The sequence below is a fragment of the Nomascus leucogenys genome, chromosome X (genome assembly GCF_006542625.1).
Source record: "Nomascus leucogenys isolate Asia chromosome X, Asia_NLE_v1, whole genome shotgun sequence".
Classification (NCBI taxonomy): Eukaryota; Metazoa; Chordata; class Mammalia; order Primates; family Hylobatidae; genus Nomascus; species Nomascus leucogenys.
In genome coordinates this window covers 135,632,353-135,659,304 of record NC_044406.1, presented here as the reverse complement: position 1 = coordinate 135,659,304, position 26,952 = coordinate 135,632,353, and the positions used below count along the sequence as shown (strand labels likewise).

At 46.8% G+C, this 26,952-nt stretch overlaps 1 protein-coding gene across 6 annotated transcripts in view; it reads right to left on the bottom strand.

Annotated features, from left to right (window-relative positions):
- MAMLD1 (mastermind like domain containing 1) overlaps positions 1-26,952 on the bottom strand; it is a 142,299-nt gene that overhangs the window by 19,129 nt on the left and 96,218 nt on the right. For 4 of the 6 annotated variants that reach the window (XM_030807050.1, XM_030807052.1, XM_030807051.1 and 1 more), the window contains one exon: positions 21,074-22,816. In XM_030807050.1, coding sequence (XP_030662910.1) covers positions 21,074-22,816 — 1,743 coding nt within the window. Of the gene's footprint in view, positions 1-18,763; positions 18,887-21,073; positions 22,817-23,320; positions 23,448-26,952 lie in introns of all 6 variants that reach the window. The other 2 variants (XM_030807056.1, XM_030807053.1) reach the window with 2 other exon arrangements.

Below are 26,952 nucleotides of genomic sequence, written 5' to 3'. Positions count from 1 at the left end.
CAGGGCACCTTGTTGCGACTATCCCAAAGGCAGCCACTTTCCCTGGTCTGAAAGACCTGAAGAGAGAAGAGAAGAGAAGGATGGAAGGCAGAGTCTGCGGCTTTGATGCATTTCCTGGTGAAAACAGATCTAAATGAGAAGCAAATTTCACGAAAGGGAAGAGAAGAAAGTGTCCCATACGTTGCTGGCCTGTTTCAACCTTGCTTTGATTCTTCCCGAAAAGGGTACCCTGTATTTCTGATTTCAACATGCAGACCAGTGTTAGGAAAGCCACTGCACCTCTACTTTAGCCTCCAGGGCTATGCCCTGCAAATGGCCTGCAGCCTTGGTGCCTCGCTCTCCAGACTGCATTTTGGAAGATGGGACAGAGGCTTACGGAAGCCCACATTAGAACAGGGGAGCAGAATGGGTGAGATGAGGGATCCTTGATAGTGAACCAGATGAAGGAATGGTAGCCAAATGCCAGACCTCCTTTGTGGCTTCAATCCAAAGGCTCTGGAGCCCTTCCAGGGCAGAACATCAGGCATGTTTACCCCCACTGTCCCCAACAGTGACAGAGGTGCAATCTTGGGCAGTTGGCCATTTTGAATGCAACCTCCTTAATCTCAACTGGGAAGGCTCCCTAGCAGGACCCGTGTGATGCACACCTGGAGGAAGCTAGACTAACCAGAACCTCAGCACAGTTCCATCTGGGATGCCCAGGTCTAAGATGAAAAAGGTAACTTTCTTTTCTGGGTCCTGGCCCAGTTGTGTCTCTCTCCACCTCATTCTCTGAGATGCCTGTCTCCCCTTTTTTGTCCCACCAAGAGGCAAGAGCTATCACTGGGTCAGACTCTGCCAGAAGCCAAGCCAGCTTGTTACCCAGCTTCTCAAGGAGCAAAGAACAGCCTTGTTTCTATCTTATCCCCACTGTCCCCTGCCCCTGTCCCACCTCCCAGCCATTCAGCTTCTGGCTTCCCCAGAGCTGCCTGCTTCTTTGTGGTCCTCCATTCCTTGAAAAGACCTTCTAGTCATTAGTGTATATAAATGGCCACTTAGCCCAATTACAGTGAGGCCAGCAGCTGGGGCTCTGAGAGTTGTCACACACTGGCACAGGAGAGGAGGCTATTCCTCCAGAGAATTTTGAGGGCACTCTCATCCACTTACAACAAAAAGCCCATCCACTGTGCTTGGCAGTAGGTGATCTAAGAACCAATGGAATCAGGTTAACCCTGTGGCACTATTCAGTGAGGAGAGCAGTGATGGGCACTGGAAAATATCAGAGACAAGGCAGGAGACCTGAAATCTAGGCTTAGCTCCTCATATACTTGGCAGCTGTGTGACCTCAGACAACCAGTGTTACCTCTCTAAGCCTCAGTTTCCTCATGCAAAAGGAGGGGGAATAACAACAGAGCCCACTGCTTGGGGGTATTGTGAGGACAGGATGAAAAAACAAACAGAAATCCCTCAGTACAGGATTCAGTGCAGTGGACACTCTTGCAAGGTCTGGTTCAGCCCTCCACCCCTACCCTTACCAGTATAAAGAACTCTGGCCTAGAAGTCAGATGACCTGAGTTTTAATTTCAGCTTTGCCATTAGCTGTGTGAACTTGAGAAAGTCCCTTTCCTTTTTACATCTATTGAGATGATCATGTATTTTTTGTCCTTTATTCTGTTAATATAGTGTATTACATTGATTGATTTTCATAGATTGAACCAGCCTTGCATTCCAGGGATAAATCTCACTTGGTCATGGTGTATAATCCTTTATACATATGTTGCTGGATTGAGTTTGCTAGTATTTTGTTGAAGATTTTTATATCTTGATTCATAAGGAATATTGGTGTACCTTCCCCTTTTACGGCCACAGTTTCCCTACAATGATGTAGTCGAACTAGACAACCTCCAAGATCTTTCAGTATTCATGTCCTCTGATTCTGTGAAACTAAGAAAATTAAGAAATAGTGATTCATAGGTATCAGGCAGGCAAAACTTAGACTCTTTGTAGAATAATTAGGAGGCCAAATATTCAGTTTGCTTATTTCTCAAATAACTTTAGTTTCTCCAGTCTGCCCCAACTCTGAGGCCTGAATATCTTTAGATGCTTATGATGGCAACTAAAGCCTACAAGCTAATTCACTTTAAAGTTCTTCCAAATGCATAGGGTTTTATTTTTCTAGACCTGGGTTCAGATGGGGAATTCAACAAACAATGGAAAGGGGGAAAAAACAACAATCTAAACACTGAGTGAGAAAGTAACAAAGAAATAGTCTAGCTATCAGCCAGTCAAGCCAGCCTTGGCTTTGTTATCCAAAGTAGTCAGTCTAATCCTACCACCTGTTTCTGTTCCTGTAGCTGTCTACTGCCTGCCAGGGACTCTGCCTTCCCAGCCACAACTACCAATGGAAGGATGTAGTGACCATACCAGTGGCTGCTGACATCTCCTGCCACGGGAAGCATAATTGCCTCCAGCAGCCACCCCCTTAGATCCATCATTTTTGCTGCACTTGGCCTGGGCGGTACTCCCGGCCAATGACTGAACATGGTGAGCATAGTAATGCAGGCCCATTTCTGTGAGGAGCAGGACTCCTCCAGTAGGTGACTTTGGCTCAAGGACTCTCTATTGGCCTGGTTGAACTTTTCCTGAACTGTGTTACTGTCTGAGACTCTTCTTACCCAATCCTCCTTCTGGCCCCAGTTGTCACAGACCACCTGCATTGTGGTCTGAGTCTCTGCCCACCTTCTCTTGCTCTTCCCTGTTTATCTTTCACAGGCATTTCCCCCAATACATTCCGTCAATGTCTAACCCGATACGGGTGCCTGACTTCTGGCAGACCTAAGCAGACACAAAGGAGTACTTGGTTATCTAGCTCTTCTTTCTGCCACAAACATCAAGGGAACCCTTTTTCCCTCATCCCTCTGCCACACCCCCCACTGCCTCAGTGAACAACCACAGAGAGAGCTGTGGTATATATTAGCCTGGTGCAAAAGTAATTGCGGTTTTGGCCATGGCAAAAACCGCAATTACTTTTGCACCTACCTAGTATTTGTGTTCCCCCAAATTCATATGTTGACACCTAACCCACAATATGATGTCATTAGGAGGCAAGGTCTTGAGGAGGTGATTAGATGATGGGGTGGAGCTCTCCTGAATGAGATTAGTGCTCTTATAAGAAGAAGCCCAAGGAAGCTACCTTGACTCTTCCATCATACGAGAATGCAGCAAGAAGGCACCATCTACTAATCAGGAAGAGAACCCTCACCAGACACCGAATCTGCCAATGTCTTGATCTTGAAGTTCCCAGCCTCCAGAACTATGCACAATGCATTTCCATTGTCTCTAAGCCACCCAGTCTATGGTATTTTGTCATAGCAGCCCGAACTGACTAAGACAGTGAGCCACATGAGAAGTGCCCCAGCCCCTCCCTGAAGCACTTGGCTCACAGATCAGTGGGTTCATTGCTGCCTGAGTTTTATTGTTATTCTGTAGATTCCTTGGGCTAGATATATTTTTCTGTTATTTTCCTTCTTCACCTCAGTCATGAACTAGTTGTTTTAAAAAAGACAATGTAAGTCATGGGGAAACTCCTGACAACTCTACTCTCCTAGGGTTCCTGATAAAAGGGGATTCAGTTGAGTCCTCTGATGGTCTCTATCTGCCAAAGTCCGGCAGCCCTTAGCAAACATGCTGCTCATTTCTGTAGAGAAGGTTCTGGTGTCCCACCATACTTCTCTCTCCCTCATGAAGGGCTTGCAACCTAGCAAATGGGTGGTTTATATGGGTCTGTTTCAAAGGAAGAGCCAGCTCTGGGAAGAAAAATGATGAGCATAAGCATAATCTACCACTGTGCCTGGGAAAGCAGACAACTTTTTTGATGTGTGAATATCTAATGAGAATGGAATCCATCAATTACCTTAAACTTAGGCACAGTTTTCAAATTCAACATATGTGGGATGTACTTTTAGTCAGTTTGTAGACGTTATTTGTAATAAATAATCTGGCTTCTCTAAAGAAATTATTTTAAGTGTTTGGTTTGGTTTGATTTAATGGTAAAATTATATTTAGTGGCAGAGAATTATAGCAATGGTGATAAACTATAGAGTGTCATAAGTTCATATCTTATTCCCACATTTGAAGCTGCCTGCAGATGCATTCAAGATGCAGCCAGAAGTCAGGAGACTCAGGCTGTTATTTGGAGCTCATCATTTTACAGCCTTGCTGGACTCCCACTTTCTCAGGGGAAAAATGTGGTGTTGACCCAGATTAGCTCTCTAGGCCCTGCTGAGTTGGGCACTCTGTAAGCTGGAGGGTCTTCTATTGTCTTCACCTAAGTATCTATCAATAACCCAAATGGGCATGGGGGAAGAGGGAGCTGGGCGTTGACTCAAGGGGCTGTTGTCTGAAGAAGGGAGGCCCAGGGTGCCTGGTAGAGAGATACCTTGGGCACTGGAAGGCACCAGCTTCCCAGAGAGAAGGAGGAGGGCCATGAAAAAGTTGGCTGTAGATGCCAGGGACACTGGGACTCTTCAGCTGTGTGTTTGTGTCTTCTGAAGACTTGTGTTTCATTCCTTTGGAGCATGCATAATCATACACTGTGGGATGTGTTATATAGATTGCTTGATAGTTCACCACTGTAATAAAATACTGTGACTGGAATCTGCTCCCAGTCTGCCTTTGATAGCACTTGTGCAACACACATTTACTGAGCATTTACAGTGATCCAGGACCTGTGTTGTGAGAACATTGATGGACAAGGCAGATGGTGGAGCACGTCAGTGAGGATTTTTAATAAACGCTGTTAAGTGCTATAAAGGAACATTGTAGGACACTAGAGAACAAATAACAGGAGAACCTGACCTAGGCTGGGGTGAGGCGTTGGTTAGAGGAGGCTTCTTGGAGGAAATGAGGTTTAAGCTGTGACCTGAGGATGAATAGATGTTGGCCAGGTGAGGGGCCCTGGGGAAGAAAGTTGGCAAAGTTCCCAAACCAACTTGATCTATGTCACAGCTTCACCCAGTGCCACTCCTATTCTAAGACCCAATGAACACCCAGGTCACATAGGGAGAATGCTTGCAAAATGTGGCCTAATGATCCAGGATGTCCTTGGGAAAAGAGCTGCTTTCTGCAGTCACGTGGAATCATCCCACAGACCGCTGTGCTGTAGTAGATGGGGTTGGGGAGGATGGGAAAGCCTTTACCTTTCTGTTTCTAATTTCTTCAATTCCAGAAAATTTACTTTCCTGAAGCGCTAAGGTGTCCTTCACTTTCAGCCTCAATTGTTGAAAATTAGATTACAAACCAAAGCAGGAACTCCATGATATGTTTTTAAGTTGTTCACACAGTAGAGTTGGGTGTGTCCCATTTATAAAACAATCCATCATAAGTCAGTATAGTGCAGAAGAGATAGCTAAGAAAAATCCCTGAGTCCTAAATGTCAGAATCAGAAGGGCCCGTAAGGATAATCTAAATCAGAGGTTCTCAAAGTGGAGGGGCAGCGGTGTCCTTGTACTAGCAGCAGCAGCAGCAGCAGCAGTAGCAGCAGCAGCAGCAGCAGCAGTAGCAGCAGCAGCAGCAGCCCCTGGAAATCTATTACTTGAAATGCAAATTCCAGGGCCCCACCTGTATCTATGGAGTCAGAAACTCTGGGGATGGAACCCCGTAATCTGCATTTTAACAAGCTCTCCAGGCCACATTCCAATGTGAGAACCACTAGTTTAATCTAATCCTCTCATTATACAGAATAGAAAACTGAGTCTCAGAGATGCATGGACCACCTGACCCCTGGTCAAGCCTTGCTACTGCTGTCCAGCAGGATGTGATATGGATGATGGATCAGTGACTACCGTGTGCTGCTTTCCAACTTCCTCTTTCCCAATTGAAATTTTTTTCTTTTTATTGCACTCTTACTTTCTATGCCAAGGTAAGCATGGTGACCAGTGGTCCCTGAAACATGAAGAGCTATATACTGACCAAATTCAGAGGATGACACATCACTTAGGGTTTCCGGATTGGAGTTGGATCCCTTTGGGAAAGGGGTAAATAGGTTTTCCCTAAGAGTGCGCATTTTGGGAGGTGTATGCATGGGAAGGAAGGTGTGTATGAATGAGGATGGCCAAGAGATTGATTGCAACAAATACTGTTGGTTGCCAGCACTACGTCTTCCTTCTCTTGACACCTTTCCCCGTTTTCATTTAGGCAGCTTCATTTGGCCCATACCACCTCTATGCTTAGGGGGATCCTGGCTCCATACAAGATTCTAGTGGGGGACACAGCTGACATGAAGCAGCATAGTAGGCTAGTAGGCATCGGATCCATTCAGACTAAAAAGCATGAAATTTGGGGGGCTTCTGGGAAAGAAGCTTCCTGGCTCTTCTGACAGAGATTCTAGAAGCCATTCTCCTGCTCTCTGAATGGGGCAGGAGGAAATTTGTAGCCTCTGGAGTTGCTGGCGCTATCGTGTGCCCACAAGGGGGAGCCAGCCTTAGGATGAGGCTCATGCCACGGAAGGCAGAGTAGACAGCCAGAAAGAAACAGCATCTTTGATGACACTGAGAAACTGTTGATTCAAACCAACCTTGAAGTCCGCCCAACCGCTGGACTTTAACTTTGAGGAATCAGTAAGTCCCCTTTATTGTTGAAGCCAGTGTGAACTGTGCTGTCTGCTAATTGGGACTGAATACATCCCAACTGATAATCTGGCCTGGCCTCTCAGACCCCTGAGTTCATGAGGTCTGCTTTACACAGCCAGCCTCATATTAAAAAACACCCCATTTTTAATGATGAAGCTTGGGGCCTGCTGAACCCTGTTCAGCCTTGAGTCGTGTTCTTTTATCTACTGACCAATTCATTTACAGAGAGAAATCTAACACACCTGAACCATCTGTACAATGCACTCTAGCAAATACATTCAGTATGGATCAAATATCACAATCCTGGGCTCTTCATTCAGATCTCAAGTGTGGTACTCAAGATCTTCAATATGCATTAGTTGGATGTGTACACATTTTAGATACAATAGTCTAGCTTAATAACATTAAGAATTTCTGGGTCATATTCAATTCTGATGCAAACTAGAATATGTACTTTGTGGGTTTCTGTGAAGAAAATAATTGAGTATTTAAAATGGGATTCATCTATAGAAAATAAGCAATGCTAGCTCATAAAAGCAATTATTGGCATCAAACTCCTGAATTTTTAAATCCCTTAGAAAGTCCAAGAGCATACCAGAAAGTCAAGATTTGGTTTCAAAGGTAATAACTGTAAACAAAAAAATTAAAAGCCCGTAAAAGACGTTGCTGGATAGGATTGTGATGGCTCTAGAAACAATTGTGAGAGCTCATTCTCTTTCTCAATTCCTAGTCTAATATTATTTGAAAATCTTTATATAATGAGAGAGTGAGAAATAGACATAAATCTAGTTCAGGGTTACAGAGCAAGGCTTAGCCTTCAGGAACCTCTTCTCTGGGGGAAATTTCTGAGTTGGAGTTGGCTTGGACAATGAGCTTGGGCAGGACAGATGGGGGACGTGGCTGCTACCCTTGCAAGTGGGATGTAGGGGAGCAGGAATAAAGTAGATTGTTTGGAAAAGAGGAGCTTTCCTCTCTACAGGGACAAATGTACCTGGAGCATTCGATCAGTTTAGCAGAGCCTTACTTACCCAGAGGCCCTCACTCCAGTGCTCTGTGATGAGTTCAGAGGCCAGCGGCCAAGATAGGGGCAAAGAATTGGGGGAAGAAGGGAGAGTTAGTGGGAACATCACAGTTGTCTTCAAATCTCTAAAGGGCTCTTAAACCTTGGGGGGTCATATTGTACTAGAATGTTGATGAACCTCAAGATTTGTAATTTGTCTCAAAAGTGGGGTATGGAGAAAGATTCTAAACTCTAAACTGGATGTCAGTCTAGCTCTGACAAATCACAATGCAGACTTTTTGTTTGCAGCAGGGACTTGGTGAAGTCTTTTAAGTTCCTGAGACCACACTGTCATTCAGAAAGCCAACTTAAACAATTTTATTAATGAATGAGTCCTCGGTTGTAATCTTGCCTCTTGCAGTGCAGAATAACTACAGGGCTTGGAAGAGTGGTTCTGCCCACCAGCTGCTGTGGAACAAGCTGGGCAGAATAGATCTATATGATTCCAGATCTATATGAATGCACAGGGAATTGACATGGTCAAGGCCATTGCTAGAGGCTGCTCTTTCAACCCCATTCTGCTTCTTTGATCTGTATCAATCTTGAACTAGGGCAATTCATAGAACATAACGGAGTCAGGAGACCTTTCTGGGTAGGTGGGTGGGGGAAAGGGCCTCCTTGTGATGTAATTATTCTGCCAAAGCAGACATTTCCAAATTAAAAGTCAACAAAGCAAACAAAAGAATAAAAGAAATGATTAATATGGCTATCAAAATGATAAGAACAAATAAAAACAAAAACCTAAAAAGATAATTCTCACAAAGAATGTAGAATCTGTGCTCATGAACTAGTAAAATAAACCTCTTTTTTTCTTGGTTTAAACCAGCAGTGGGAGCTTATTCGTATACTATCAAGTATTTTTATGTCACATTTAATCCTACCAGGAGAACATACGCTTAACAGCCTTCCAAAAACGTTCACCTTATACTGTGCTAGTCATAAAGAAATAGCAGAGTTACAAACACACTGTGTATAAGTGAAGACCACTCACTGCTCTCAGGACTGACCAAAATCAATTGGCTTATGTTAGGAATATCAGCACCACCCCAAAGTGGTATGAACGAATCTTAACCGGGGAAAAGTAATAAAATGAGTGGCTTGAATTTCGAAACTAGCTGTTTTTGGCTTTTCTTACCATGTGCAGCTGTCACGGTGGTATGTGAAATGGCAGCCAGAAGTTTTGTTTTGTCCTTGTAAATTGCATTAAATGACGACAACAACAACAGCAGAAACAACAGAACAACCAGGGCAAATTACCACTGGCGGTATAAAATTGTGTACTTGTTGGAAGTTGAAGAAATCACATGTTTTCAGACATTGCACAAGTGCTATAGAAGGATAAGAAGCTTAACTGGACCAGAGAAATGCATCATGGTCAGTGGGTAAATGGGCCCTACATGCAGATGCAAAGTTCTCCCTTCTGCCCAGTGCCAGAATATGGGTTCATCGGCCTCCAAGCCTTGAAGACTGAGAGTGTCTATCAATAGTTTCTCTAAAATGCTCAAAACAGTTTCCAAAATTTAGCATTCTGCAATGGCTAGCAGATACAGCTTATTCATTGGTTCATTCCCCTCTATGTTCTACTCATTCATTCCAAGGATCATTCAGCTTACATTTACAGAGCTAGAGAAGACATCTTCCTATGCCTGAGGAGTTTACTACCAAGTGGAGAAGCAGACAAGTCACAAAGAACTCTGAGGAAGAAGTGGACATCACCACACCCTGAAAGGCAGAAACCAGAGATCTTGTGAGCTGGAGCATGAGCAGGGACACAATGACCGGGTGTGAACTTTCTAAAAGTCATTTTGGCATTGGTCAGAGGTGTCCTACTTTGTGTACCAGTGTCAAGGCCCTAGGAGCTGGTTCTCCCTGTAGTAGAGAACCGTAACCTTTTTCAGAACTCTACTCCAAGGCCTAGCACTTGCTCTAGAGGGACAGTTTGCACAGAAAGCCAGTCAGAGATGGCGAGTCACTAGCATCATTCTGTTGGCTCCTGTATTACTCAGCAAACTGTGAGTCATGCCGGTGTTTCCAGACTTGCAGATATACCAGAGAGCTAATGAAGCAAGTGGGTTTCTTATCCCATTCAGAAGCAGAGATAATGTCCGTTCTTGTTTACAGTCACTTCTTTGTTTCCCCCACCTACGTATTATCATTTCTCCAAAATGTCAAGAGAGGGACAGCCATTGTGCTCAATTTTCCAGGAAAGTTATTTCTGGTTATGCCTGTGCATTTAACAAACATGCACCTCAGTAAGACATACAAAAAACCCAGATGGCCTATACAACACGATGAGTGGACATGCAGCAAATACTGCTCTTACCAGGGATGGAAAATGAGCAGTTCAGCTTGCTGCTTCTTTTAGATTGTACACTAATATTATTGCAAAAGAAAAGACTGCTTTTGATTAGGAGAGGACCAGCAAGTGTTTTAAAACTGCAGCCTTTACTTTTTCATTGTGGTAAAAATATGTATAAAATGTACCATTTTAACAATTTTTAAGTGTGCAATTCAGTGGCATTAAGCACACTCACAGTGTTGTGCAACTATCACCGCCATCCATCTCCAGAACTTTTTCATTTTCCTGTACTGAAACTCTGTCCCCATTAAACATGCACTCCTAATTTCCTCCCTCCACTAGCCTCTGTCACTCACAGTTCTATTGCCTTTCTCCATGAATTGGACTACTCTAGGGACCTCACATGAGTGGAATGATACAATATTTGTCCTTTGGTGGCTGGCTTATTTCACTTAGCTTAATGCCTTCAAGGATCATCCATGTTATAGCACATGTCAGAATTTCCTTCCTTTTTAAGGCTGAATAATATTCTATTGTATGGGCATGCTGCCCATACAATAGAATTTTTTATTTATTTACCAGCTGATGGACATTTGGGTTGTTTCTCTCTTTTGACTATTGTGAACAAAACTGCTATGAACAGACAACTGGTTGAGCCCCTGCTTTCAATTCTTTCTTTCTTTCTTTCTCTCTTTCTTTCTTCTTTCTTTCTTTCTTTCTTTCTTTCTTTCTTTCTTTCTTTCTTTCTTTCTTTTTTCTTTCTTTCTTTCTTTCTCTTTCTTTCTCTCTCTCTCTCTTTCTTTATTATTCTTTTTTAATTTTTTTCAGATGGGGTCTCACTATGTCACCCAGGCTGGAGTGCAGGGCAGTGATCACGGCTCACTGCAGCTTCGACCTCCTGGTCTCAAGCAATCCTCCCACCTCAGCCTCCAGAGTAGCTGAAACTGCAGGCATGCGCCACCATGCCTGGTTAATTTTTGTAATTTTTTGTAGAGGTGGGATCTCACTATGTTGCCCAGGCTGGCATTGAACTCCTGGCCTCAAGCAATCCTCCCACCTCGGCTTCTCAAAGTGCTGCGATTACAGGTGTGAGCCACTGTGTCCAGCCTTGCTTTCAATTCTTTTAGGCATATACCCAGAAGTGGAATCACCGGATCATACGGTATTTCTATGTGTAATTTTTTGAGGAACTGCCATACTTTTTTCCACAGTGGCTGCACTATTTCACATTCCCACCAACAATGCACAAGGGTTCCAACTGCTCCACATCCTCACCATCGCTTGTTATTTTCTCTCTCTGTGTATGTGCTTATAGTAACCATCCCAATGGGTGTCAAAATTTTGGTGTTTGAAGATGTGAAACTGGAAAGCTATAGTGGAGTGCATTGTCTGTTCACATTTTCCAGAGCTCATCTTTGAAAGCACTGCCAGATAAAGGGAAAGGGTCATGGAATCATTCCCAGTTATTCCCACTCAGGGATGGGTGAGGGCCTCCCACATCGTTCAAAGCTTTGTCACATGGAAACAAATGATCATTAATCACAATTGCAAATGAGGAGTCCACCTTCATCTGTTGGTCTGCTGAGCCAGCTGGCTTTGGCAAATTCTCTTCATGGGCCACCCCGACATGGGCCTGCAGAAGAATATGCGTCTCCACAGCTACGCTCACCTCCTCTGCTCAAAACTGGAAGATGGCTGGATTTGGTAGCATGCTACAGGGGAAAAAGCTGGCCAGAACCTGAGCCTTTAGCTGCAAATTGAAAGCTCCCACAAGCAAAGCAAGAGTTGGGATAATTTCTGGTGAAGTAGAGCTATCCATCTCTCAGGCCCTGAAGGCCACCTTTAGCCCAGGACTATATATATATAATGTCCTGGAGCGCCCACTTTTATTTTTCCTGTGCACCTAGCTCCAATAACCCAGCCAAGGCCTGTGGCTCTGTGCTTTTCGTCTGTGTAAGTCCTAGCTGCACATTACCAAGAAACTTGGTTCACATGGGGTAAAGGAGAAAACATCGAAGAAATGGATGAATGCTGACTCTTTATTCCACTCTCTATCTTAAAAGCTGTTGCTGAGATGAGAGTTAAGAGTCAGCTGTCTGAAGACACCTGCAGAGGTGAGCCTGTGGGTGAGGTGGGGTGATCTCTTTGGGCCTTTCTGCTGCTTTTGGCTTTCAACAACCTTACTGCTTTGGATGGGTACAGCCGGCATGAGAAACACTCACCTAGCAAAAAACACAACATGATAAAACAAACAAAAGCAGTGTTTGTCATTGTAGGCCAAATAACAAAAGCAGATAAAATCCCAGACTGTTTCAACTCCTTAGGAAAAAGCAGAAACTTTCTTTCGGATCTGGGAGCAGGGTGCTTTAAATGTAACCAGCATTCTACCCTCTGCTATGCCCTTCAAGCTAAAAAGCAGCCAGGTCAGGCCCCACATAGTTGTCCTACAGGGCAGGCCCAGATCGTGGGATTTGTCAATCCCTAAGGGACAGAACAGGCTAAAAGTACAAATAGACTCAGGAAGGGATTCCATAAATCCACGATATGGGACCATGAGTGGATCTGAGAGTCGGAAGCTGGGGAAGGCACAGGATGGGGAGGGGAGGGTGCAGTCCAGCCCTCTGAGTACTCATCCTTTGCTCACCTGGATGGAAGGGTCACATCTTTGATTCCTCTTGTCGCTCTGCACCATCTACTCCTGCACTCAGTGACAGTGCGGCCTGTAGGTGTTAGGGCCACAGCTGAATGGAGCAAGTCTACTGTGAGTTTCATCTGCTCTAGATCTTGTTTACATTTTGCGAACTTTTCACCTGGGGACATAGTAGTAGTAGAGCGACAGCACTTCTCTTTCATGTTTGTTGTGTGCACAAAACTGGACTGCTCGCTCCATATGGTGTTCTGTGTTTTGGGTTTGTAGGTATTCATAAGGAGATACAGCTTAAAGCAGCACGACACAATGTTTTATTTCTGTCCTCTTAACATTCTTTGAAAAGCGCAATGAGATTCCTTGCCTTGCTTTACAGTGACAAATAAGTAGGTTGTCTTAATGAACTTAGCATAAAATAATTTGTACACTTCGTTTTTAAAAGGGCTCATTTTGGGTATCCCAACTTCAGCAAGTTTCCTTGTTTCTCTTCAGATAATGTTAAGACAAAACAAACAAAAAACAAAACAAAAAACTTGACAGGAGGTTTCTGAAAATGATTGCCTCTTCAGCTTTCATAAGCCAGTTACTAAGCAATGAAAAAATTGTATCTATTGATCTCTATTACTGATGCATCTTAAGTAGGCGGCTTTGTGCATCCCCATAAGTTTTGGGGTTGACCACACTAACTGATGGCTCATTCCTCCAGGGAAGCAATGTAAAGTCGCCTTCATTTGAAAGTGTCGTCTCACTTATTCTTCGACTTTTAATAGAAAAAAAAGTTGACATTTAAAAGGTTAGCATTTAACAAGCAGCTCATTTTAAATTTCCGCTTTTTGAAAAAGAAAAATAGCTTTGAGGTGGAGGATCACTAATGGCTCTTAGAAACCGAAAAAGAAACTGAAAAAAAAATTTTTTTTTGATTCTTGGTAAGATTAATACCAAGCTCTAAGCCTGTGTTTCCCAAATTCAACAGCCCATGTGGTTTCATTTCCTGGCAATTTAGAGTGGTTAAAACAAAACATTTTCAACACTGAGATATCCGTCCCCGAATTTTCAAAATTCATGTTACATGGTGTCTAATCATAGTTCCACACAAAGCAGCTAAGAAAAAGTTCCCCGAAACCAAACAGCTCCTTGCAGCTTAATTTAGAAAGAATGGTAAAACTAAGCTTGTATGTACCGTCATGTTTAAACACAAAATAAGAATGCTCATTCAGGAAAACATTTCCTCGTCTGCCAGAGAATATGCACAGGGCGGGCCCCGGCTCTGACCCACGGGCTCTTTGAAATCTGTCTGGTCCCCAATCCTTTATCTGGCAAGTGGAGGCCACTCCTTACTTATCATTTGCCTGGGGGACAACACAGAGCTTCCTCTAGAGGCTTCTGTTCTTGCATTTTAGCAGGACTAACCTTTGAAATAAAATCTGTGATGTTTCTTGCCAGAATTAGTAAAAGACAAAATTTCTCTGAGAACACAGCCAGCAGTATTACTCTCCCCCAAGCCTTACTCTCAAAACGAGAGAGGAATGCAGGGAAGTGAGGGAGAAGACCTGTACATCCAAGGTGACAGGCCCTTCCTTGAAAATATGCAGTGGATCTGATTTTGGGGTGGAGGTCACGTATTTTAGTAATATAATAATTACTTTTTGAAAATGTTAATGAGTGATTCTGAGACTAGGAAAAGGCTCACTTGCTGTCTCTGCCTCTCCCGACTCTAGTTGTAAATGGAGCAGATGTAACTTTGATCAGAATAGGAAATTCTCTTGGCCTCACTAACCTGGTTTGTTCCTCTTTGTTTTCAATGAAAAGTCACGGTTCAAATATAAATAATTTAATTTGCAGAGCTAATTGAGACAGCAGTAATTAAGGGTTATGCCCTACTGAGTGGGCTAGTGTAGCCTTGGAAGTTCAAACCAAAAGGAATCTTGGGTTTCTGCAAAGATTCTTTTTGGAGGCTTTGGGAGTGAGAGTCAGTGGTGGAGAAGAAGGACGGAAACGAGAGGAGAGAGGGGAGGTATCCCCTCAGGATGCGTGTTCTGTGCGCCATGACTATGCAGGACCAGCTTTCCTTCCTGGCCACTCATGTACACGCTTTCCACCCTGTTCATTGTCACTGTGTATCAGTAAGCCCTCTGCCTGAGTCTTGAAATGTCAGGCACCCCTGAGCCTGCTGCAAGCAGCTGGGGTCAGATCCAAGCTGGCTGCAGGTGGAACTTAGCTCCTCCTTCCCCCTCCTCTCTGCCCACCTAAAGTCGTCCTGTGGTTGCATTTGTTATTCAGCATCCACGTAACTCCTAGAAGTTCAGCTGGCTGTGCTTAGAGGGAAGAGAAGACAACATTCTCCCCTACCCACGGTCAGGGGCACGCAGGAAACCACAGCCTGGCTTGGCGGCTCTACTTCCTTCTGGAGTCACCAACCTGTGTCTGCTGCCTTGGCTGCTCCTTAGCCACCTGGCAAACGTCTTCCTTAGTGCCCCTACCCTGGAGCTGTCCGTGAGCACGCAGCCCCAGAGGGACCGAACTCTCCCCTGCCCCTTCTCTCCAAGTCACCGTCCACGCCTGGGGATGAGAGAGGAGCCTGGATGCTGAGCCGAGGCTGACTAAATTCATTCCATTGGGTTACTGGTGTTCTGAGTTTCAGGAACTTTCCTGAGAGTGACAGCTAATATCAATGGAGCATAATTGTGTACCAGGCCCTATGCCAAGCGCTGTTACCTCATCTCATTTAATCCTCACGGCAGCCCCATGAGATAGGTATACTAGTATCTCCATTTTACAGACTGAAGCCTGGAGAGGGTAAATCGCTTGCCCCATGGAAAAGGTGGCAGAACTGGGATTTGGACCCAAGTGATTCAAAGTCTGAGCTTTCTTGAACTTGGCCTTGAGCCCAGCCCCAGGGCCTGTCTCCTGCCAAGGCCCCAGGGTAAGGCCCCTGTGTCCCCCGCCCTGTGCCGTCTATCTTCAGGCCCTGGGTGCTGGAAGTACTGCACTTCGGAGGGTTCAGTCTACCAGGGGTGAGAGAGGCCACAGGTGGGGATAGTGGGGGCTTCCCCAAGGCCCCACTTTAGAGGGAGCTGCCCAGATCCTCTTCACAGGCCCAACCCCTCAGAAAGGGAAGAGGGGTGAGTTCGCTGCTTCTGCAATTGCCTGGTGTTCACGACTGCCTAAGCTAAAGCTTATCCTTAAGATAGAAAGCATATCAGACCCAGCAGGGGCTTGATCCAGCCCTCTCTAAGGCAGGTTTGATTCCCCCTTCTCTACCCTCTCCATATTTGTCAAAACAACATCATGTGCCTCCTTGGTCTATTTCTCCACAGCTGCCCTCTTCCCCCTGTGCTGCACAGCCTGCCTCAAGGATCAGATTCCAGGCTTTTTTTTTGTTCTTATTCCAACTGGCCTCCATCCACATCCCTCCTCCCCATGAAACCACACTCCCAGCTCTGCAGATCTGAGCGGGGCTCGAATGCACGTGCACTGAGGGCACTCTGGCCAGAGGCTGCCTCTTGCTATACCCAGTCTTCCACAGTTCAACTCCCATCTCCTTGACAGACTTGTTTTCGTCTTTGAGTAAATGTAAGATCTGTTCTGCAGTCGTGAATAGTGAAACTGAAGTAAGTCCTAACCCCGATTTTTGCAACACACCAAGGTATCTCCAGTAATCTTCAGGGAGAAGGGACATCAGATGATGCAAACAAAATTCATTTTGCCTCAGTCTGATTAAACATCAAGATATGTCACCCAGCCTGGAGGGAGGGTGGGGAATTCAGTGACGCAATTTGGGGTCATTAAAATCTGACAAACCAGCGCTGGGTGTTGCAACTCCATAAAGAGTTAAAGATCCCTCCCTTAATAATTCCAGGTCCACATCCCTTATCTGTAATTTCGAGTCCAAGAAGCTCTGAAAGCCAATTTTACTTTTGTAAATTTGGTGCCAAATTTTATGTGGGGGCAAAAGTTGACTCTGGACTTCCTTAAATATTCATATTTCTCTGCAAAAGTAATGAAATACTGCTTCAGATTACACTGGAGGGTTGTGTGACATTTGGTATTTATACCACATTACCTTCCCAAAGTCCCAAATGTTCTGAATTTGGAAATTCATCAGGCCCCGGAGGTTTCAGGTCCAAGCCCACAAGGCTGGGCACCGTTCTAAGCAGTTTCAGGTTAGCATCTCCTTTGCCTTCCCAGTGTCCTATATGAAGGGGACTATTCCTTTCCCCATTTTCAGCTGAGGCTCAGGAGTTGAGTAACATTGCTCATGGGACCTGAATCAGTGAGCATCTGCAGCCAGACTTGAGCTTCAGTTCTGTCTGCCTCCAGTGCCCTTGCTTGCTCAACCTCCCATGCTAAACAGCTGCCCCAAAGTCACGTGGCATTTGCCTTTTACCTTACATGGACATGAATGGTGCATTGAAATTGAATAGTTCACTCAACTGGTAAAGCAAAATCCCCCAAACAGAGAGATGCTGGTCTGTACATAAAAATGAGCTCCTATATAGAAGGCTGGATTTGGCTTTTCAGCTTACCCAAGCGTTTGTGTCTCATCTCACATTTAGAAATAACTCCTTTAGAAAACTAAGATCTAGGCCAGGTGCGGTGGTTCGTGCCTGTAATCCCAATGTTTTGGGAGGCTGAGGTGGGAGGATCACTTGAGCCCAGGAGTTTGAGACCAGACTGGGCAATATAGTGGGACCCTGCCTCTAAAGAAACGAACAAACGGACAAAACCCAAAAAAGCCCCCACCCCCTGCACAAAACCTCAAAGATCCAGATTCAAATGAACGTCCAGTTTTCCCATGGTAACCATTATCGTCCACGGCAAATGCAACAGGTTAGTAAATGCCATATCATAGGTAATTAGTGTTCCTGAGGCTCAGCTTGGCCATCAGGAAAACTTGGGAGGTTTGCTTAGCCTGTGGGAAGTGAGAAACATGTTCTTCCCCACCACTGGGGCCACCATCTGTCCTTCTACAGCGGTCCCAGCTCTTGCCTCAAACACTCGCTTTTTTCTTTATTTTTTTCTCTCCCCTGGAAGAATGACCAGGGCTGAGTTCTTAGGTCTTAGAGTTAATGGGGAGAGGCCATAAGAAGAAACAGAAGGACTGTTGAGATTCCCCCAGCTTGGAGGCCTGGAAGAATACCGGGTAGAGAACAGAGCGCTAGGGAGAGGAGCAGAGTGCCAGAGAGCTCAAGAAAGAGCAAAGTGAGATCCCCAGTCTGCAAAGCAGGGATGGACCTTTCCCCTTTCCCCTTTCCCATCAGGCTGGGAGTTGTCCAGGAGAGGCAGGGCCTAGAGCACAAGGAGCCCACAAGGCTCAGAGGCTGCACAACTCCTATCAATCTCATGGTGGATACAGGGTCTGGAGAGAGCGTGGCTTGTGTCCGTCCTGCCACAGCTACCGGCTTTTAGAACCACATCTTAGTCCCATGAAACAGATCTGGGAGTGCAGGGTCAGGAGGTAGAGTCATCATGACAGCAAATCCCTCGTCAGCACATACTTTATGCCAGGCCCTGTTCAAAGTGCTTTAGATGTATTAACACACTTAATCCTCAGACAACCTATCATCAACTTGATTTGTAGAGGAGGAAGCAGTTAAGAGGTGACAGTGGAAACAGAAGGCTCCAGAGGCAGTGCCCCATGCATGGGAGTATGAGTGTGGGCTCTGTAGCCAGATTGTCTGCTCTAGCCCCAACTTGCTGTGTGACTGTGGGCAACTTTGGTCACTTCTCTGTGCCTTTCCCCCCAACTCTCAAGAGAATGGTAACAGCCCCTGCCTCTGAGGATTAAAATGAGAAGGGGCAGGTGAAGCATCAGGTCCCATGCCTGGCCCCTGGGCACAGGCCAGCATGGGCTGGAAAGGCAGCTCTTGGTGGCAATAGCATTTCCAATTTGGGGACCCAGCTTCTCGCCTCTGCTGGCAAAGGTCGCTTGCCCCCTTTATTGTGCTCCTAGCCCTAGGGAGCTTGACTGCTCGGTCTTTCTCCTGAACACTTTCTCCAACCCCACCTAAGTAATTGGTTGGGTATGATTTGCGTGACCCCAATAATTAAGAATTCTCCCTCTGAGCCAGCTGATCCAGCTCTGGGACAACACAATCAGTCTACAAAAATGTACCCAATTGAAGACAAAACAAAACAGAAAGGCTCACAATGTTAGATGGTGACACGTCTCCAGGCTGAGGATCTTGCCTGCTAGTGAAAGAGTTCCCGTGTTGATGCTGGGGCTTCACCGAGCTAGCTGCAGAAGTCCATGCAAACAGATGGCAACAGCCCTATAATAAAATCAAACCAAAGTGCTCCTGAACTGCAGACCAGGGCCCAAGCCCCGGGTGGCCTGCCATGTCCTATGTGCTTTGCCTGTCTCCACACCGCTCCCCCGGCCACCCCCATGGGAGCTCTGCTTGCCGTATGGTCTATCAAACGACCAACTCCCTGGTGTCAAGCAGTCTGCATGGTTATGCTCCAGGAAACCTGGATGGAAAAGACACAACCTCTGTACTCTAGGGGTTGCCACAGGCGTGCTCATACAGAGCTCTTAAATAAGAGGTCAGCCCCTGACAGGTGCTTCCCTTGGGCCAGGTCTCTGGCCAAGCACTTTATGATATCTCCTCCTTGACCACTCTCCAGAAGAGGGAGGCACAGTGGGAAATGGAAGTACTGAGGACAGTCACGGAAAAGCTTCCTGGAGGGATGGTGCCTGAGCCCTAAGGAGCTGCAGGTGTTGGACAGGAGAGAAAATGTGGGAAGGGATGACCAGGCCCAGGGAATGGCCAGAGTAAAGGCTGAGACCAGACAGCGTGGGCCAAGTGCTGCAGGCACCTCTGGGTACTATAAACAAAGTGCAAGGCAGGGCCTGATGGATGCTGAAGGGCCCAGGAGGCTGGTGGGGCCAGCTTATGGGCCTCTGGGGACTTCTGAGCAAGTGTAAAACATGATCAGGTCACTGTTTTAGCAAGACGACTCATAGAGCAATGGATGGTTTATTGGGAGAGACCAGTTAAGGGTCAACTGTATGGGTTCAGATAAAGAATCGAGAGGACCTGAACTTGGGCAAGGATGAGAGGAATGGGAAGGACAGATGGTAGATGGTGACTGAGTATTCTGTGTAGGCACACGTGTGACCTGGCCCCACTGAACCCTGCCTCCTGGTATTTACACCCTCATGCAATCTCCTCTGGCTTACGTCTAATGAATAGAATACAGCAAAAGTGGTGGGATGTTACGTTCTAGACTAGGTCATAGAGACTGACTTCTGACTTGCTGGCACTATCCTTCCTCCCTCTCCCCCCATTACCCTGCTTCACTGGCACACGCTCTCATGCTCACTCAGATGAAGCCAGCTGCCATGTTGTGAGATGCTCTGTGAAGAGGCCATGTGGCAAGGAACCGAGGGAGGCCTCTGGCCAATAGCTCATGAGAAACTGAGGCCTCAGTCCAACAACCTGCAAGGAACTGCTTCCTGCCAGCAACCACATGAGTGGGCTTGGAAGCAGATTTTTCCCCACTGAGCCTTGAGATGACTGCAGCCTTAGGAGATACTCAGCCAGAAGACTCAGTTAAACCATGCCAGGATTCCTAACGCCCAGAAATCAGGATGTGGGGGTAACGTATGCATATGGTTCGAAGCTGGTGCTTGGGGTAATTTGTTATGCAGCCACAGATAACTAATACAGGCAGGGGTCACAGCAATGAAAACTGGGAACTGTGATAGACACGACCCAGGTGGAATCAGCTGCATTTCATGACTGAAAAGCCTGGAGGAGATGAGGGAGGGTAAGAAGTCAAAAGCAATTTCAAGAAGAGCCCAGGCTCTGGAGTGAGACCACCTGGCTTCAAGGTCCTGCCCTGTCCCTTGCGAACTATGAGACTCTGGGCAAGTCTTTCAACTCTCTGAGCCTCAGTTTCTTCATTTGTAAAATGGAGATGATGAGAGTGACTACCTTACAAATACCTTTTTCCTTTCACGACCTGCCTGAGTATCCAGCACAGTGACAAATGGCATGCTGAGGTTGCTCAGCCAAAGTTTGCTGTGGCATTTCTAGAAGGCTCAGCGTTTGTCCTTCTGCCAGCAGGGATAAGATTTAAATGCTTCAGTGCAATTTCCTTACTCTTAAGACGGATTCACTAGTCTTTCTACATGGCCCAGTGCAGGGAAGGCATTTCTGTATTCCGACTTGTCCCACCTGGCTCCTTCCACCGGGAGCACCTCGTGGGTGCAGCTTTCCTTCTAGGGAAGTTGGGTGACTTGAACAGGCACTGAAACCGTAATCTTGGCCTTGTTAACACTGTGCTTTTAACCACACAGGATTAGCTGACTTCAGTAGACTTTTTCAGCGTCTTTTCCAGTCTCAGAGAGAACTACAGCCTGGATTTACCCTCCAGAGCCAGATATTGGCAACATGAAACACAGTTGTTATTTCCAAAACAAAAGAACACAGCCAGATAGGAGATTGTCTTACCTGTCTGGGCAGAGCAGGCATGGAATCTGAGGCCACTGATCGCTGAAAACGCTGGGGTTGCTGCATCATCTGCTGCAGAAGGAATGAAGAATGGTCAGGCTGCTGCTGCTGTTGCTGCTGCTGCTGCTGCAAGGTGGCAGTGGCCGTGGAGGAGGCAGTGGCTGAAGAGGCCTGCGTTGGTGTCGGCTGCTGCAGATAGTGGAGCAGGGAAGGCTGCCTAGAGGTGGCAGGTATGGAGGGCATCTTCTGGGGACCAGGCTCAGAAACAAAATGGGACAAGGGCTTGGTGTTGCCAAAAGTAAATGGCTCCGTGGCTCCTGGGCTGGAGCTTGCCATCCCCTGCTGCATGATCATGCTCAGGGTTTTGGATGAGTTGCTGCTCATGGGCTTAAAGATCGCATTTGCTTGCTGCTGCTGCTGCTGCTGCTGCTGCTGCTGCTGCTGCTGCTGCTGCTGCTGGCTTAGAAGATTACTGGTGGGAGTGAGGCTTCGGATCAGGGAGCACTGTGGGGTGAAGGACTGCTGTGGCAAGCCTGGGCTGGAGAGCTTCTCTGGGCGATAGGGTGGGGACGGCCCAGGGTTGCTGGCAGGCAGAGCAGACATCAGGTGTCCTTGAGGGGCTTTGATGGTAGAGGACATGAGATTGGCAAGAATGGAGCTCTGAGGGCCGAACTGCGGCTGTTGAGTGAGAGCAGGGCTGGGGAGCTTCTCAGGAGCATAGGGCATGGCGGGCCCCAGGGCAGCATTGCTGCTGGACGTCATGCTTGACAGTAAGGCATTGGGAGAGCCTCGGAGAGTGCTGCCCGACATGCAGGACACCATGAGGCTCTGGGGGCTGAATGGGGGTGGTGGTGGCAGCGGCAGCGGTGGTGGGTGTGGTGATGGCACCGGGCGGTAAGGTGGAGAGAGTCCTGGAGGAGGCAGACCAGACCAACTGGGGGTGGGCCCTTGCTGCTTTGTAGCAGACCCCTGCTTGCTGGCTGCCAATGCCTTCAGCTGGTGGGCGTGATGCCACTGAGGCACTGGTAAGGGGGGCAGAGCGACAGGGAGCATGGCCTGGACCTGGCTCTTGGACTGTGCCATTGAAGAACTCGGTGACACTATCTGCTTACTGGTGGAAGGAATCGAATAGCTGATCCCTGTGGAGGAGGACGGGATCTGAAGTGACATGCCAGTAACTTGGCTGCAACTAGAAGCAAACTCCTTGTTGGAAGCCAGGCTCTCCAAGTGTGACATCTGAACCGAAGGCTTGGGAGTTGTGCTTAGGGTTGCCTGGGGATGATCTAAAACCAGTGGCTCTTCTGGCTTCGTCCCCAGTATCTTCTCAAGATCTAGCTCATTTGGAGAAGGGTCTTGAATTTTGGTGAGCTCCTCTAGCAGCTCTTGAAGCTCCTGGTCTACAGCCGGCACGCTGTTGATTTTCTCATAGTAAGGAACAGTGGGCCCTTTCAGTCCCACTTCTGTAGTCTGTGGTACCACAAATGGTGAGCCCATGATGTTGCCATTCATAGGGTTATTCTCCAGCAGTAACGACTGGCCAGCCACTCCCATAGCCGCAGGGCTAGGATTCATCGTCAATGGAGGGACCTGCAGTTCTGCACAGGCAGTACTAGGATGAGCGCCTGGGCCCATCGCAAGGGTGACATCTTCAAGGCAAGGCCTCTTAATTTTATTAGGGTAGCCCCCATCAGCCATGTCTGGAAACTGGAAGTGGTCTTCTTCTTGTCTCCTCTTAACAGTTCCCTGTGAATGGAAGAGAAGAGAAGAGAAGAGGAGAAGGGAAGAGAGGTGACACACACACACACACACACACACACACACACAGAACAGAAGAAGAGAGAGAGAGAGAGAGAGAGAGGAATTTTTATAAAGTCTTGGCACATTAAAGCTAATGAACAGGAAACGTGCATGATAAAACACACTTCTCAGTTTAAAGACTTATAGTTGTGAAAACTATAAAATACAGCCTGTCTTTGGAACCATAGTGCTTATTTCTTCATTATTATGTTTCATCTAAACGGTCTAATTACATTTCAAATAAGGCATTATGTTGTCTGTATACTAAAACGGGATAGAATATTATGCAAAGGGTAATCTGCCCACTTCAAGGAGAGTTCAACAAAGCTATGCAGAAGTCACTAAATGAACCATGCTGCCAAAGGCAGGCATTGGAGAGAAAACTAGAAGTAGCTAAATAGTTTTAATTCTTTCCTGTCTACAGACACATAGATTTTAACAAAGGAATACCATAGTATAGACTTGAACTTTTAGGCTGCCTTCTTGTCTTGGTTAAATGCATCAGGCTGCAGTGGTAAAATTGAATACAGGAAAGAAGTAGATCTGGATGTGTTTTCTTGGGGAGCTGTTTAAAATACTGTTTTGGGGAAAGCACAAGTTTCAGAACAGTCATTGTAGGCATCGTATTCATTGTTCCATTTATTTTTACACACACACACACACACACACATTGCTATGTGTACACAAAAACAATTTGGAAGAACCTATACCCAACAATTTGGAGTGGTCATTTATTTGGGATGACTGGCAATTCCCTTTCTATTCTCTTCATTTCTGCTTGTTTGTCTTTAACGAGAAGGACTCATAATCCAAAAATTTTAAAAAGTATAAAGTTATCTAAATAAGAAATTTTTCTCTGAAGATGCATCCTCGGGTTGGGGAGATATCAAACAATGAGAAAAGGCCCCAGTCTGGGTTCTGAACCTCGGGAGAGCTGCCCACCATTTATAGAAGCACGGCCTTTGGGAACAAAGCAAAGTCACTAGCAATGTGAGACTTCCTACTCTTCATGGCTTCAAACAGTCATCCATCGCTGTTGTGTTAAAGACCATGACCTGTATGTTAGCAGGTAAATGGGAAAGGAAGTGGGGGCAAAGGAGTATGTGCGGGAATGATCAAAATAAGGAAAGGAAGAGAGGGATCTGGAAATCACTTGAATGCCGATAGGTGAACAGGTAGAATTCTTTTAAAGCTCCCCCCCCGCTCCCCGCCAAAATAACCCCTTTTCAGCTTTGGAAGTTTCACTAGGACATACAGTGCTCATCCTCTGATGTCACCTTAAGTTTGGTTCTTCTGGTTCGATGAGCTTGTAGCCCACTAGGGGCTCAAGGCATGCATGGGGCCACTTGCCAGCACGATGGGGGGCATGACTGTCGTGGCCAAGTGAACATCAAAGTAGATCCCTAGGGCTGTATGTCTCAGGCCTTGCTGCACATCAGAATCATTTAGAAACATCCACATTCCCGGGCCCTCCCACCACAAACTGACAGCTTCATCCAGGGTGTGGCCCAGGCATCGGGAGTTTTTCCAACAGCTCCATGGCTGATTCTCAACAGAAAACCACTGGCCCAGAGCAAGGGTGGAGGCAGCGTGGCAGAGGGCTCCGATCTTGGCCTTGCCACTGAACCTCTCAGAGCCCCAGTTTCTTTATGTGTAAAATGAGTGTAATTATAGTTCTTTTCTCATGAAGGTGCTCTGACTATTAAGTGAAACGGGGCACATTGTGTGACACCTAATAGCTCCTCACTAACAGGTACCTGGCATTATAAAGGGCAGGTATGGAAGGGTTCTGGGAGTCTAATACCCTTCTTAAAGACAGGGAGGTCTCTGAGACCCAGAGAGGGGCAGGCCTTATCCAGAGTTGCTCAGCCAGAGGGCAACAAGGCCCAGGTCAGATGCAGGGTTCCTCCGCCACCACTCAGCTGCCTCCAGACCCCCTGCCTTCGCCATGTTGGTGGTAGGACACTGCATCGCCCCCACAGAAGGGGCTTGCCAACTTGAGTGAGAGGACTTGCACACTTCTTTGACTTTTCTTTTGAGATGCCCACAATCTGAACAAGGGCACTTCAAGGGACAGCTCTGTCACCAAGCTCATCTGAGGCCTGAATACCACGGGTCAGGCAGGAATGGGTTGGAGAGGTGTAGAGCAGGCACAATAAGAGGGCTGAGGCCCATGCAGTCATCAGTGCCCACTTTCCCAGGAGCCTGACTGGGCACAGCACCCATAGTGTCCCTGCACTGGTCCATGGAGCAGCTTCACTAACTGTTTGGCCCACAGCAGGTGCTCAGTAAATGGCAGTTGAACGAATCAATGGACAAAGGAACATAAATGACCCAACACACAGGGAGCTCAGCCATTTACTCAACCCATTATGGAGTAACCTACAAACAAGTAACCTACAAACAAGCCACGGGGTCCCAAACTGAAATTGTGTCTCTTCTACGTTCTCCCAAAGAATCCAATAGGTTAAAAATAGAAATGTTTGAAATAGATCAATCAGGGATGATTGCATGTGGGTTTGACATAAGGATCCCCCGCAGGGAGTCTGAGCTGGCAACAGTCAGGCCCAAAGTGCTGTTCACGATGTCTCGAACTGCAAGACAGTTGTGACAATGGCGAAGCAATGCAGAACCAGGCAGGCCAAGGAGGGGGTGGGAGTTGGGGAAAGGAAGGGAGGGCAGGGGCTGTGAGGGGCAATGGTCTGGCATCCCTGCCACGTGAGCCTCTGAAATTTGCTGGCAGCTTCTATGGGCTCCCAGAGTTTTCACTTAATTGTTGGTCTGCCATTAACCTGCTGGGAGTAAGGTGCAGGGATGGAGGAGGCAGGGCATGACCACCAGATACTAAAGATACCAGCTGGGGCCACTGGCAAAGGAAAGGAGGCTGCACCTCTCCTACATGAGAGCCTGTGTACACACACCTTTTCCAGCACTCATCAACTGCATCCCAAGCAAATGGTCCCCGATCAATTCCAATTCTAGAAACCAACTGACTACTCAATAACAAAGTAGATCCCAGCAGGCCGCCGCTGCTGGAGTGGATGCCACTTTTGCTATGCCAAGTCTGTGGCTGGACAGCTGCTGGCATGTACACTCACTGACTGTTTCATGAGGATGCCTAATTAAGCGGGCAGGCTCACCTGGCTTTTCTCAGGGGTGGGGTTGGGGGGTGCTGATTGAGGCTGCTGTTTTGGCAGAGTGGCAGGCTGCAAGCCTCTTCTGAGCTTTCATTTTTCTATGGACTTCAATGAGACTTTACTTTGTCAGAGGCCATGCAGCTCCATGTTTTGGATTTCATGGAACGAGCTTTCAACAGTGAGCCTGAAGTGCCCTGGCTGAACAGCAAGAACACCAGCCAACCCTAAACAAGGCCGAGGAGAGGCGGCTGTGTTTACACGGAAGTGCTCAGCCTCGCTGTAATAGCATCTGCCTTCACCAGACATCAGTGAGGCGTGGAAATCTATTATCCAGCTAATTTTGCCCCTAGATAAAGGCTTGCTTTCGTGTCTTCTCTTTCACAGTCCCATGATCTGTTACTCATCTCAACTGCGAGAAGTTGGCTGGGCTTTCCCCTGTGCCCAGTGCCACACTCCTGCCTTCTCTGGGTCACCTGTGCCTGTGGCTGATGCCGCTGAGGTTTTGCCTGCCCAGACTGGGTGTTTCTGACTAAATCCCACAGCCACCATTTTAGATCAAGGGCAGGAGATAGCTCACTGCTCCGGAATGACCTCCCCTCCCAGCATCCTGGTGGGGGCGGAAGGTCCCCAACCAAGCTCCCAGCCCTTCCCAAATGAATCTCCCTGCTTCACCCATGTGCTTTTCTCCAGTCTCTGTGGTCTTGAAGACGGCAGGGGATTAGTCCTAGCTATCCCACAGCTCCTACTTCCTTCAGGCCTCTCCCTGTGACAATCAGTAGCCACTGGCAGGATTTCCTCAGAGCATATCTCGAGCTTGTCTTCTTAGAGAAAACAGAATGGGATATGATTTGTTTTCAGACAATTAGTTAAGGGATAAAGACACTGGACCCCAGACGTCCCAACTCCCAGCCAGAGCCCTCACAGGCTCTGCCTTTGGTGGCGAGG